General features: G+C 37.6%; 1 protein-coding gene across 2 annotated transcripts in view; it reads right to left on the reverse strand.

Annotated features, from left to right (window-relative positions):
• Nucleotides 1-1650: 1650 nt before the first annotated feature.
• DAAM1 (dishevelled associated activator of morphogenesis 1) overlaps nt 1651-15571 on the reverse strand; it is a 165280-nt gene continuing 151359 nt past the window's right edge. For both annotated transcript variants that reach the window (XM_041759978.1, XM_041759979.1), the window contains exons 21-25: nt 14196-14303; nt 11935-11995; nt 8826-8957; nt 5423-5593; nt 1651-4350 (exon numbers count right to left, since the gene is read on the reverse strand). In XM_041759978.1, the coding sequence (XP_041615912.1) occupies nt 4141-4350; nt 5423-5593; nt 8826-8957; nt 11935-11995; nt 14196-14303 (682 nt within the window). In that variant the 3' untranslated portion in view covers nt 1651-4140. The remainder of the gene's footprint in view (nt 4351-5422; nt 5594-8825; nt 8958-11934; nt 11996-14195; nt 14304-15571) is intronic.

A 15571-nucleotide genomic window follows, 5' to 3' on the forward strand; every position in this document is an offset into this window, starting at 1 on the left:
CCCAACATAGTGATGGTCTATAAATGACTCGAATGCAAAAAAGCCTTAGAACCCTGACTTTAGTTACACATAGTCTAATGGTTCTTTAAGTTAGTGTTTTTGAAACTGAATGGTATCCAGCAGCGATTAAACCTTGGGAGGTTTTTTTTTTTTTTAAGATTTTTATTTATCCATTCATGAGAGACACACAGAGAGAGGCAGAGACACAGGCAGAGGGAGAAGCAGGCTCCATGCAAGGAGCCCGATGTGGGACTCGATCCCGGAACCCCAGGATCACCCTCCCCCTGAGCCGAAGGCAAATGCTCAACCGGTGAGTCACCCAGGCGTCCCAACCTTGGGAGATCTTATTTTAGATTTACTACTTGGTAGGAAACAGCGGATGTTATTTAAAAAAAAAAAAAAGTCAGAAAACTCTTTCTGAACTTGATCTTTTGAATAACTGTGTCTAAACTGGTTTAATAAAGATTATCCTTTTGCCTCACATAAACCCATGTTACAGAAAAGGCACAAAGTCCTGGAGGGTTCAAATAGCTTCATCCCTTTAACAGAAGCACATGTTCCCTCAACAATGATCTTTTAGGGGAAATGGAAGACATAAAGGGAAATATAATGATCTGAAAGTTTCATATTTTTTTTCTACTTCTGTCAATACTCTGTGAGCAACTGAGGGTCTCGGTGGTCTTTGTACCTAGGTCCACACTCATGTACAAATTGGTAATTGTATGTTCAGTTTATGGGATGGGATAAGAAAGTTCTCTAACACACAGAAGGTTCTCTCTCATCTCAATGCCCAGTGTAAGACAAAAGTAGTAGTCTTTAGATGCCAAGCAGCTCCCACTGACTAGATGAAATAAAAGGTGACTGGCAATTTTAAGACCAACAGGAGTCCATTCCAAAGATCAGAAGTGTTTAGGTCCTCTATTAACCATGAGGACAATTTGTTTTCAGCTTGACTTAAATTGGGTTGAAGATAGCCAGGCAGCCAGAGCACTATAGGGCCAAGAGAAAGCCCCAATTTAATACACATTCCTTGTTCTGTACAGGTGACACTTCTCATGCTGACCTACATCATACATTAATTTTTATTTTTATTTTTATTTTTTTTTAATTTTTTTTTTTAATTTTTTATTTATTTATGATAGTTACAGAGAGAGAGAGAGGGGCAGAGACACAGGCGGAGGGAGAAGCAGGCTCCATGCACCGGGAGCCTGATGTGGGATTCGATCCTGGGTCTCCAGGATCGCGCCCTGGGCCAAAGGCAGGCGCCAAACCGCTGCGCCACCCAGGGATCCCCATACATTAATTTTTAAAAGGGAAATGCTTTAAAATGAAAGACTTTGATTCTAGAGACACTCTTTTCTATACCACCAGTTGAATAATTTTACCAGTAGCGCTACTGAGAAACTGTGTAACTCTCTGGAGTCATACAAAAAGGTTATAGAAATGTTACAAAAAGAGGTCGCATATATAGTAATCTGTGAACATACTGAACGCTACCATAGAAAACTCTATCCTTCTAGGTCCAGTATGTACAAGCTAAAAAATATGCATTTTTGACTTAGTAAGCAATTTGCAATATCTAAATAGTGCAAAGTACAAAAAAGTTTGATAATATTGTTTTAATAACTCATAGAAAGCATATACACCCAATGAATTCATCTCTTTATTGCATATTGCTTTTTTAAAAAAAAGATGTACAATCTCATAACACATACAACTTTTTTTTCTTGGTACTATAACAACAGTCTTGCACCTAAAGACTAAGTGGTTCCAACTACTAAGCTAGTAAGATACAAGACATATAATTAAGTTTACAAATTATAATGCTTTCTTTTTGGCATTAATTTAAAAAAACAAACAAAAAACTTTAAAATACACACCCAAGAGAGAAAAGTGGCTACTTACACCAGCACCAATCTAAAAAGTAGATTTTTTTTTTTTCAACAATGGCACATGGAATTACCTGCACAAAGCTTTTGGGGAAAAGAAACCAAAAATGGAAATGGTAAAGGCCTACCAGGATGGCCGTATCAAAATGAGAAGGATTACAAGGGCAAGAGGGACATGCTACACGAACTTGCTCCTTTATGTGACACTCCACCCACTTGTCCATTCCTTAAACTGTAAAACAAAGCCATTTTCAAAATACAGTTCCAAAACTGAGCCAGACCAAATTTCTCCTGCTATAAATAGAAAAAAAGATAGAGGCACTTTTGTTAAGGAATAGACACATCCATCAGCATCTCCCATTCCTCATCTCCAAGCCTTTTTGAGCAAAGTCTTTGTCTGCACCTTTAACTGGGTGTATTGGCAGACCTTGGTAACTAGGGGCTGGGGGCACAATCTCTGCTGGGAGTTTATGACCGTTTTATTTGCTAGAGTCATTTACTTCCATAAAATGGGTAGAAAGTCTCTAAGTTTGCAATGATGGGGGGGGAAAATGTAAAACCACTGCTCTTGACAACTCTTAGAGCACTATTTCACAGCTTTAACATAGTGCAGAGACCTTGCCATCTGCACTAAGCATTACAGTTTATACAAATCATTTTTAAATAGCATGATTCCTGTACAGCGCATATTGGTATTCTATTCACCCCTTTATCCCCATTAGAACATAAGCTCTGTGGGGGTAGGGACTTTGTCTTGCTTATCACTGTAGCCCTACTAAGCCTGGCACATAGTAGGTGTTTAATAAATATTTGTTAATTGACTGAAAAACTCAATTTAGTGAGTAAATAATGTTCTAGTGCAACAGGACAAACTACTCTCTCCACAGGAAACCCAACCACAACAGGATTGATAGGAAAAAAAAAAAAAAGAGAGAGAGAGAGAATCTTAGCCCCCCTCCCCCACTACAAATAAATAAAGCAAAGCTAAAAAAAAAAAAAAGTAACAGTCCTCTTTATATATAATTTAAGGATATTAAGAGTTGGTAGGTTAATGGTAAGCATCTATATTTTATTTTCTAATGTTCATTGTTTTTATTCATTTCTCCCTGAGAGCTTTATCTTTTGGACTGAAATTTTACAGGTAGCTTTACTGACACACAATTTAAAATGACAACATATAAACAACAAATCACTTCAAACATACTTAGAGATAAATAGATCTTGGCATCTCTGTTGGTGTTGTTGACATTTCATGCATTCACTAAGTGTCCTTTAGTCCAGACCTATGCTGACAGAAAATGCAGCTTGTCTTACAAAACAGAAAGGGGGGGGAAGGCACCCCATAAAGAAATTTAAATAATTTTTATCCTTTCAGAGAATTCCTCCTTTTAGGTCTTAGTGGGAAATTTTATTTTTAAAATTTATATATCTATATTGTTAGAACATTCTGAATCTTGTTCTTTAACAAGAGCATGAATTGCATTTAGATAAATAGTGTTCTTTTTTCAAAAGCAATGTAAAGAAATCTTCAAGAGTGCTTGGCAGAGAACTCGATGAAATTAGAGAAAAAAAAATTGATGCCCAAGTTCTAAATATATAAAAAAAAAGTATGACTGACATTCTACGTAATTCAGATTGTGTGCAAGATGTTCTCAATAAACATTTATAGACTGTACCCTACACCAACGTCAGAAATTCTAAGCTGGTCCTATCAATTACTGATGCAATACACCAGCATCGCATTGTCAACTATCAAAAACCATTTTAAATATATATTTTTCCAACACCAGTTTCACCAATGAAAATAATTTTAAATTATATCAAGCTTGGAAACCGTAAAATATTTCTCAAGCCTTTTTTTTTTTTTTGCTTTTGTTTTTCTTTTTTAGTGTAGGGAATGTCTCTGTCATCTCTTTCAGGAGATAGTATTGTGCTTCTGAACAGCCGTGGTGTTCAGGGGAAGAAAGTGAGCCATATCCAATACAAATGCATACACAAAAGGTTTCTGAGCACATACATTAACATAGATTTTTTTTTTAACCATACATTTAGGTCTCTAGACAACACTCAGACTCCTATATACATTTTTTTAATATATATGTACACATACATTTACATACACACATTCGCGCACTCACTCACAGATGGAGGAAGAAATTGCCACTGTTTGGATTGCAAGGCAGTGTAATGAAAAGTTCTAGTCACTTCAAAGGGCTGCTAATGAGCTTTCTAAAAAAGTATCCAAGGAAAGTTAGAAATTAAGTTTTGTGACAGGTCTCTCTCGGCTGCTGTCCGTCATCTGGTTGGTAATACGCTTGCGGTTCCGTTTCAGTTTAGAAAGGTCTTTGTCAAACACTTCCCCTGAGCGTAGAGCTGAAACCAGGTCATCGAACTCTCCGCCTTCTTCACTATTCTCTTTTGCTTTCCTCATTTTACGTTCCCTTTCACGTTGTTCCTTGAGCTGCAAATAGAAAGCAACCTCTTAGAGAAGTGCCAAAGTGTTGTTTTGTTTTCAGGGGAGATGAAGTCCATGAGATATGACAATACTTCAGTCATAACTATCCACGTGCACCCATGCCCGCTAATCCCCTCAGATGTCACAAGAGAGAGGGAACTGGGACTTGAGGTCTCATTGTAGAAGAAATGAATAATGAAGAAAGATGGCCACTACTTTGTGATTAGACACTCACCATCTAGAATCTAGGTAAACCTCATGATACTCTAGTTAAAATAAGAGCAATTGAAGCCATTCATATTGTTATAATGGAACCAGAAAGTTATCACTTAGCAGTCCCCAGATACTGGTTTCTTTGATGGTACAGAGAAACCAAAGCAAATGCTCGTCGGGCCATGTTCCTCTTATCAAAGGCTTAGCTTGTATCTCCTGTGGCTACCTGGAGCCTGCTACACATGAATTAATATAATTAAAAGGCAAATTATACAGGTACATTATAGAAAATTTAGATAATTCATATAAACAGAAGGGTGAAGACCATCTCTAATTCTACTGTTAAGAGATAACCACTGTAAACCTGTCAGGGTATAGCCCAGCACTATCATTTTCCTTATTAACACTTACCTTATTTAAAAAAAGGGTTTCACATATAAATAATTTTGTAAGCTTTCTTCCACTAATAAATATTCTTTGAAAATGTGACTTTTAAGGACTGCATAAATATCCCATTATGTAGCTATTATCATCATTTAAAGCTAACAACTGGTCAGTAAACATTTAGGTTGTTTCCATGTTGAGGTATTGCGAAGACTGCTATTCCCTTTGTGTAAATTTTTGATTATTTCTTTAGAATAATTTCTAAGAAATGAAACCTCATATCAGAGGATATAGATGTATTTTTTCAGGCTTTGGATCTATATTGCCAGATTACGCTTATACCGATCTACACTCCCAGCAGCATTCTAGAGAGTAGATGCCCTTCTCCCTGCTGGCACACTGGAGTGCTGTCTACAAACCAAGGAGCTGCAGCGTTGGACTTTCTAGGAGGTGGAAATGGCCAATTTCACCATTTTCTTACCTGAGCTTCCATGCGAGCACGCCGTTCTTCCTCCTCCTTCTTCTTTCTCATATTTTCATTCTCTTGTTTGGCTTCTGACACAGCTTGAAGAAACTGATCAAAAATGCCAAAGAACTCATCCGGCTGGATTTTGCCAGCCTCTTCTCCAAAGTGTTTCACCGCTTTAGTAAACTGGAAAAAAGTAGGTTTTAAGAAGTTCAGGATTTCAAGAGAATTCAGTGATCAAATAGAAATCTCTCTAGAAGTACTAAAGCTCAAATAGAGTCAGATATAACTTGCTGGATTTTAGTGAGCCTGTATTTATCTTTGGCTGCTTAACAGGCCTGTCAATCATTTCTAAGGTAAAAAATTTAATACTCCTCGACTTTTGAAACCATTTATTCTTTTCCACCTCATTTCAGCTTAACACCAATGATTACCTGCTCTGACTTTTTATTAACTAAACAGTAGTAAAAACAAGAAAGCAAAATATCATAGGGCAGAGCACTCAAGACATAAAACTAATAGCAAACTCGGCAGGGGTAGGGAAACTTGTACTTTTAACTTTTCTTTGAAGTAGTTTAATATCATTTATTAGTGCCATATGGTTAATATCAAAAGCAAATGGGATCCAGTGCTTCTTAGCTGCTTTTCCTAATCCTAAGTAATGCCAGTATTGTGATATTTCCTGGGCCTCAGTTAGAAAACAGTCACGGACTACGGAATCATTAATGCAACCCAAAATTTATGACTGAGAATATGATTTTATTCCAGATCCTTTGTTAGAGAGAACTCCTTTCAAAACAGCTAAAATGTAAAATATTAAGGGATAATTTAAAAAAATTAATACAAATATATGTATATAGTAACAAAATAGTATTTCCAGTCTCCAGTTTTTTTCCCCTTTGGACCAATGAATGTGCCATTTAATATTTTAATTATTTAAAATGAAGTATAATTAACATACTATGTTCTATTAGTTTCAGGCATACAACATAATGATTCAACAACTCTATTCAGTACTCGGTGCTCACCAGGAAAAGTGCAGTCTCCATCAGTCACTAAATGTTATTACAATATTCTTGACTATATTCCTTATGCTGTATTATTCTAGTTTTAGTTCTCTTGGTAGTTATCTTCATTGCTCAAGATTGCATACTTTTAAGGGGTCTTAGTGGTATCATGACTATCCAAATAATGTTCAATACCAGCCATAGTGTTTGTTAGAATTTTTTTTACTCTTTAAGAATCTAATGCTATTACTTCCAAGCTACTAAGGAAGGTGCTTCCAGCTTCAGAGTCAAATAAATTCTCATTCCTATGCCTAATCAACTATTTAATATTTTCCAGATCTTTAATTTTCTTATTTAAACTATGAAGTGTTTATGCAGTGCCCCCAACCCAAGACTTTCTAATTGCTTTTATTTTTCTTGCATTACTTGCCTTTATTATATTTTTTCTGATATTTCAGTAATACGAACTCCCTATAGGAAATGTTTTCAGTGTTTATTTTTTCCCCTAGTTTTACTGAAATTTAATTGACATATAGCACTGTATATAATTAAGGTATGCAGCATACTCTCTTGACTTCAATATATCATGAAATGATTACCACAAGAAGTTTAGTTAATATTCATCACCTCATACAGATACATACAAAAGGGTCTACTCTCCTAATAACTTTCAAACACAGTATGCAGCAGTGTTAACTACAATCATCACATTGTATATTACAACCCCTATACTTACCTATCATATAACTGTAAGTATGTACCTTTTGACCACCTTCCCCCAATTCCCCCTCAATATTTATTAGGAAATAAAACAATTACTAAGTCATAAATGTGTATGACATATTGTTATTTCATATCTTTAAGTTTATAAGAAAAGTGTTCCTTTGCCATTTCCTTCTTCACTGAGTTGTTCTCAATATTTTACTTATTTGGAAATATTCTATTAGAAATCAGAGTTCTTTAGGGAAAATACATTTTTCACATGCCACACACAAAGATCTAGCTCGCCTTCATGGCTTTATAAGCTAATTTCTAAAAGTTCTGGTATGAACAAAATGGCATTAGATGTCCTACAACTGAGTTTCTAAACATTCAAGTTCATGCACTTCAAGTCATCATGAATGATCTTTTTATCTAGGAATTCCAGTGATGATGAAGTCATGTATATTTTAGTCTTAGAAATATGAAGAAAACTAGTTCCAGACTAAAGTTCCCACACTAAAATCTTAAAAAAATAGTAGGTGGTGCATAATCATGTGTTTTTACATAAAAAATTAACTGTATAGTTGATTCTTATAAAAATGTTTGAGCCCTCAGGGAAGTAGATTCTATATTGCCTGGTTTGGTTGGGGGAGGGGAGTGCTTTCCTTTACAGATCTGTATCATCCAGAGTAGGAGGGATGCATAAGACATGAGTGGGGTCTCTCACAGCAGAGGTTGGGGACATCAATCACGGGATAGCAGAAACTGGACTTTTAACAGCAGTCATCTGAACATGTATCATCTTTCCATTTATTTAATAATGTTGGAGGTGGGGTTTACTGTTGAGACTAGCTAATGTATCCTAATACCATCTTCTTCTGAACTTTCAGCAGTTGTGTATGTACACTATAAATAATCATCTATATCTATTACTAAACAGAGGACTACTGGGAAATGACATCCATCACTAAGCTTCAAAGATCAAGTTAAAGCAAAAGACTACTGTGGCAACTGAGAGATGAGTAGTGTGGAAGAACTCGACAGGACGCATGGAGTAGAGGCTTAAGATCACTTGTTAACAATGAGAAGGAGGAGGGTGAGAGAAAAATGAGAGAATGTGTACATGTCTATGTATATAGATGTGTAGTTTTGGAAGAGGAAATAGCGAAAGGGGGAGGAGTTAAGGTCCTAGTTATTAGCCAATGAAAACATTTCCTTTAGAGAAAAACAAAATTTTGAAATAGAAAAAAGTCATAAAAGGTACTGTATTATTAAAACATATGCTTCTTGTTATGAGGCTGTGAATTAAACTGTATCTCCTTTAATAAGTTCTGCTGGAGATTTTAAGAGGGAATATCCTGCCCTAAGTCTCTATCTCAGGAGAGCATATAACATACAGGTAACTGAGACATGTGACCTTGGTCATATCTCATCTCACATTCTGTCCTGCCTCTGGTTTTCATGATCTACTCTTTTCTGGTTCCCAGAGATAAATACTTTAATCCAGTATCAATCAAGAGAAAATCAGAAAATATTTACTGGTTTTACACCATTTAGATACTCTGAGGTCTTGCTAACTTAAAGGCAACACAGGCCAGTTAGACAAAAAGAATGTGCTTCAATTGATCACAGTCCTAGTTATGAAAATGTAGAGTATCTGCAAGTATTAGCCCTGTTAAATAACAGTAAGTATGCATCAGCAAACTTACCAGGTCTTTAGCTTCTGCTAGGAGGTCTTCAACATCAGAGAAACTGAAGCTGGCTACTGTAATGAACTGGCTGACAACAGACACAAACTTATCTCCGGGCTGTGGGGGCTGAGACTTCTGATATTCCAGCTCCTTAAACACAGGAAGTAGATAGTGTGAAGGCAGGTTTCAAACGCTGATACATCATGTCTACTTTTCCATATTCCTCAAATTTAATAAGAATGGCAAGTACATCAAACCTATTCTGAACACTTTGCGATACCCTAGGTCCCACAGACCTTCTATCTACCACGAAAGAGCCATGCCCCTGTGCGTGCGCACCCATATTCGCAAACAGCAATTTAGTCAATCATCTGAGTACTTCATCAATGTGATTTCTTATACTGGCTTCAGGACGTAAGTAGATTAGCATTTGTAGAAAGTAAATAGAAGTTAAATAAGGAGAGCAAATTGGGTTCAAAGACATGTGACTAAAAGCAAGACAAGTCAATTGTCGGTATTCTGTGCTCAGAATTCTGGTTCCTTGCTTTTTCTTTCTTTCCCTCTGGCCAAGTCTTCTGACTTTCTACACGAGGACATCTGGGTCAGTGGAATTTCAACAGTGTTTGGCACCATAATCGTCTACCATTTTTCTTCCTGTCTATACCATTTTGTTTTTGTGAACAGGTTACCTACCTGTAAGAGTATTAGTGTCTTATTAAATTATCTGTATACTTCATTACCAGGGTGATGAACACACAAATTATTCAAATCTAATTTTAGTAATTAATTTCAACCATTGCCAGATGCACTTTCCTAATCCTACCCTTTGTGTGTGAGGGATTATTATCTTCATTGTATAGACACATAAATTGACGCTTAGAGGGATGAAATTCTTAGCTCAAAGTTAAGTAGCTGATATGTGATAGAGCTAGATTTTGAACTCAGGTCTGTCTGACTCCACAGTCTCAGCAATAACCGTGCTGGGCACCAACTGACTCAATCTAGATCTATTTTCTTCTGTAACTGTTTTGGCGGAGGTACTATGAGTAGGAGTAGAGAAGTCACAGGCTATGGGTTCTGATTCAGTTCTACCACTGATTTGGTTCTTATCCATGACAAGTGGCTTGGGCCTCAGTTTCTTCACTTGTAAAAAGCAGGCAATATCCACATCACCATGAGAATCAATGAAATAACAGATTGGAAAGTTATAAAATATGGAACTTGCTCTGATTGGAATAAATTGCCACAATTCTACTACTTTGGCCTTGAAAGTGAGCATGTATGGATGTGAGGTATAGAGATATACAAGCAATTTTAAAGTATTTCATTAGTGTATAATTTCCTTTCAGACTGAATTTAGAAATCCATCTTTGATATCTTCAAACAATATAATCAATTCGTGTAAAGCATAATTAGGATACATGAATATTTAGACAGGCCAACGTCTACCTCTCAATATTTCCTTCTAGTGCTACAACTTGACATGTATGCTGCCAGGGGGAGGAGGAGGTTTCTGTAGCCCCTTTCCTATGAAAAGTGTTTTACAGTGTACATGAGAAGTGCTGAAGTGATTTCAGCAAAACTACTTTTAACAAACCCAAAACTTCCTCCAAACTTCCTTTCCACCAGGGCCCCTCCCCATGCCTTGCTCTGAACTAGCTTAGATGCAAAGGTCAGAGCATCCATTATTAGGCTTTAGGACTGTCATAACTGTCATACTAGTCTCGAGAAAACCTTCCACTGGGAGGAAATGGGACCAAGTGAAGGCTATAAGATGAACCTCATCCCAAACTGCCCTTAACCAGTTTGGCTTCTGAAACCTGAGAAGGACCACCCTACTTGCTCACCAATGTTTAGGCCCACTGGGGTTGGTGGAACAAGATTTCATTCAGTTCATTTCCTTTACTTTTGAAAGATTATTCCCCACCCCCAAAAAGGGGGGAAAAAGCCTTACATGCTCCCTAATTTGTTAAAAACAAACAGAAAATGGTCAGACATGGTGACTTTAACTTTTGTTAATTATGTCTTTAATGAAGTCAACCGCTCTCTATGGTACAGTTGTAAAACTGTAATTTTTGTAATATTAATAGTAATATTAAAAAAAGAAAAGAAGGAGGGTCCTCATGTTATTATTACCGATAAATAATTTGAAAGGTACTTAAGAGAGGGGCACCCTTCCAAACTGCCTGCAGAGCAGTCTCCTTTGTCAATGGCAGACTGGAGTGAGGACCACTCTCCTGAACAGGTTTCTCATCCTGACCTGCCTCCTCGCCCAAGGCAGCACTGCATGGTACCCATGTGGCACTCCACTGCCACAGTCATGTTTAAGCACATTGACTCCTCTGCCTCCAGCAGTGTGGCCTGCTTTCCTTCCACGGAGACCTAGCACATGGTGTTCTGCATACCAGGGACAACTTTTGCTCCTATGTACTTAAGTTCACTCCACCCTCCTAAGCCACAGCTCAAAGTTCATTTCGGTGAGAAGAGAAGCTTCCTCTAATAAATGCCCATCATTCCATAAGATTTGGACTAACCTAAATCCACTCTTCTTCCTTAAGGCACTTTTGTAATCACTGTGCTTATCTGGATGTGGCCAGGCTGAGTAAATGTGAACATTTGCTGGACCGGCTGCTCTTGGCTATTGCAATACCTGGAGGGCAAGGATTCTGAATCGTCATGACCTCTCGCCTTGAGAATGGACTGTGTATCCAAGGGTTTGTTCAATAAATACTCCCTAAAGGACCAACTCTGAGACAACAGAGGTATTCCACTGCTCTATTAAGAAAGAACATTACTTATTACTTATTAATAGAACATGGACACCGAGCAGATCCTTGAAGATTATCTTGCCCAAACCACTTTAATGAGTCCTACCTTACAGGTAGGAAATTGGTACAACCCTAGGTCTAGCTTCCCAGTTCCTGCTCCTGGGATACCCCCATGACATTGGCAGCTGAGTCACCGGAGGGACACAGCCTGCCTTTATTTCTTTATTGCTGTTGTTTTCCTACTTATTTATTTTTTTAATCAATAAATGTTTTTCTCTGCGCATATTACCTTGTTGGACATCATCAGCCCCCTGAGGTAGTGAAGAGACTGGGAATTAGAAGAAGAAATGCATACTCACCATCTCTACTGCTTTTAGGCCACTTCTCAAGGTACTTATTTCTTTGTCCAGCTCAGTCATGCTGTTGTAAACAGCAATATTTTAGTAAGCAACATGTGACTTACATGTATTAGATAGATGATGGTTTACATATCTCATGCTTGGAAGTCCCACTCTAGTTTATTTTAAATGCTTAAAATTCCCTTTATTGCTCAGATCTCACAGAATAACAAATTTTTATTTTTATTTTTATTTTTTTTAATTTTTTTATTATTATTATTTATTTATGATAGTCACAGAGAGAGAGAGAGAGGCAGAGACACAGGCAGAGGTAGAAGCAGGCTCCATGCACCGGGAGCTCGACGTGGGATTCGATCCTGGGTCTCCAGGATCGCGCCCTGGGCCAAAGGCAGGCGCCAAACCGCTGCGCCACCCAGGGATCCCCAGAATAACAAATTTTTAAACTTATGGAATTTAGATATGGAATTATGGCTTTTGTTTCCCACAAATAGCAGGTATATTTTATTAAAAATAAAATAAAAATAGAATACAAATGTCTCCCATCTCTACAAAAATACTTCATGTTTCAACCTAACACAAATCTCACTTAAGCAAATTATTATATGTGGAAATAAGCTTTTTGCCATTATGTGGCTCCCTTCGAACAAGTAAAAAAACTGTCTTATCCACAATCATGCTCATATTGTACTCTTTGTAATCAGTACATTTGCTTTTCTTCTTTTGTTTTTAAGATTTATTTATTTATTTATTTATTCGTGATAGACAGAGAGAGAGAGAGAGAGAGAGAGAGAGAGAGAGAGGCGGAGACACAGGCAGAGGGAGAAGCAGGCTCCACGCTGGGAACCCGACGCAGGACTCGATTCCAGGACTCCAGGATCGCGCCCTGGGCCAAAGGCAGGTGCTAAACTGCTGAGCCACCCAGGGATCCCCAGTACATTGCTTTTCACCAAAGCTCTGGTCATATGAACATTACAAGGTGATGGCTTAGATTTCTTTTTTTTTTTTAATAATTTTTTTTTTAAAGATTTTATTTATTTATTTGAGAGAGCATAAGAGAGAGAGAGCAGAGGGAGTGGGAGAAGCAGGATCCCGTCCAAGCAGGGAGCCCAATGCAGGGCTTGATCTCAGGACCCTGGGATTATGACCTGAGCTGAAGACTGAAGCAACCTGGGCACCCCTAAAAGGATGCCTAAAAATACCTAAAAGGATTATTTTTAAGTAATCTGTATACCCAACGTGAGGCTCAAACTCAACTCAATCAAGAGTGGCATGTTCTACTGACAGAGCCAGCCAGGTACCCTGGTAATGGCTTAAATTTCAATCATTAATGATATTTCTTAAAGTTGTACAAATTAGATTTCATGGTCTCTCCTTTTTTTTTTTTTTTTTTGGTATAGAAAAATTTTCCTGGGTTTCTCCCATAAAACTTTCTATTTGATGGCTTTTAAACATCAGAGATTATAACCTGATTCTCTCAGATAATTCAGATGAATTTGCTTTAAATTCACCAATATTTTACTTACTTTAACCTTTAAATTTCATGTCTCGCATTTCTACTAAATTCTACAAAATGAGGGAAAACATTAGCCTGCTTATCATACTTTCCAAATTCACTGTAAAAAGATGCAGTTTTAAATACACACACACACACACACACACACACATTTTATTTTTAAAGGGCCAAGAGAAGGAGGGAAGACCAAAAAGAAAAACTGCCTGCTCTTCAGTCTCTGAAAAGTGGTGTGAAGTCTGTGGCAAAAGTTTGGCAACTTTCCATTTTATTTTTAGTTTCTTCATTTGCATAAAGACTGCTTTCCATGAAAAGGCTGCCTTGGTTTCTGAGAGTGTGTGCACATGTGAAAATTACTGGCAACATCCTGACACTTAAGTTCTATTTGCTTAGCTATGTATCCTCATTAACTATGGGTGCTCCTACCTGTATTTATTAATAGAACTACCTTTTCAAAGTACTAGTGAAACCACATTCCTTTCTTATACTCTTAACAATTCAGAAAATTAGGTTTTCTGAAAGTTAAAAAATACATGCAGGAGTAGTCCAAAGGAGCTAGGAAACATATATATTCAAAACCATGTAACGTATTTCAGTGACTTGGATGGGGTTCAAACTTTACTTCACATGCTATTCAGGGGAAAGCCAACAGAAGGGCCCTCTTCATGCAATGCCAGCTAACTACTTCAATGACTAAAGTACAGTCCAAGTGATTTTTAAAAAACGAAAACAATTCCCTATAAGTACTTACTTTACTTTTGCTGCTTGAGGAATGTCCCGCAGTTCTTCATTGAGATTGAGGACCTTGGGGTATTTATTTTCCACAATAGTTATGAGATAGTGCAAAAGTGTAATGTTCCTACAATTAAAAAAGGAAAAAGTATTAAACATGGTTAATATCTATATATGATTTGCATGTCCAAGCAGCTGAACCTGCAAGAACGCTATATTCTTGCATTCGTTTCAAAGTTTGGAGACCCCTTTAAGGCAGGGATTCTCAAGAGAAGGGAATAAGGGGAGAGCCTACATGAGATTTACATAACTATATGACGAAAGGAAGCATATACTTTCAAAAGGGAAGATTTACTACTGTGGCTCATAACAAGCATCCTTCAAAATCTGGATGATGGAAATGCACTGGAACCACAGTCAGTGGGAACATACCTAACAAAGACAAGGTGTATCCTGAGTTTCACACCAAGAAGGATGCAGTGAGAGGGGGACAGGGACTGAGGGATGTTTAGTTTGCTGCATAGGACAGCTATTTTTCAAATTTAAAAGTACACAGCAGCAACTCACTAATAAGAATTTATTGATCATTCTCATTTAAGTTTTTTCAACTCTATGAGGACTACTCCACCACTGCAACTATTTATTTTGCTAGCTTTTGTCCCCTCTGACTCATATGTTTTGCTGGTTGTAGCAAAGGGTGGTCAGAGTTAGAAGGCGCCCTGGTTTAGGGCTGGGCCTGGGAGTGGACCAGGACTGTGCCATCAAGGCTAGGACATCCTTGAAGCCAAAAATCCATTTCCTAATTTTAGCAACACTTCAGCTCCTAACTATATAACCCAGCTCCGTCTTTGGTGGTGACAGGACTGAACCCTGACTGACCTGGGTTGAAAAAGTGGATGTCTGATAACACTCTCTGTTAGGCCAAGCTGTGGTGGTCTGGTCCTGTTGTCCCTGACTCCATGCACATTACAGTCCCCTGGACCCCATATGCCTGGGCCAACCTGAGATTTATTTCATTGGAATGAGGTGGGGCCAGGCTTGGGTATTTTTAAATCCCCCCCACAGTAACTCTAAGAGCCAGGATCAAGAACCACTAGTCTAATGAAAGTTACCATAATCAAGAGGACAGAAATGTATTTTTTAAAAACATATTCATCATTTTAAGGCAGTTACTTTGCTAATTTACGAGGCTAAGTCACAAGAGCCCTAAGCACCTCCAACTAAAGGGAAGCAGAGTTGTCAATTTCCTTTCCCATAATAATGAAATGGTTTTCATTTCTGGTTACCCCTACACCTTCATAAAAGTCAATGTAATCCCATTCCTCTGAGTCAACTGACCCACATGTGAAAAAACTTTTATTTTTCTTGCTTTAAGAAATAATTAGAAAACAATAG

This window comes from Vulpes lagopus, chromosome 6, assembly GCF_018345385.1.
Source record: "Vulpes lagopus strain Blue_001 chromosome 6, ASM1834538v1, whole genome shotgun sequence".
In the NCBI taxonomy this organism is placed as follows: domain Eukaryota; kingdom Metazoa; phylum Chordata; class Mammalia; order Carnivora; family Canidae; genus Vulpes; species Vulpes lagopus.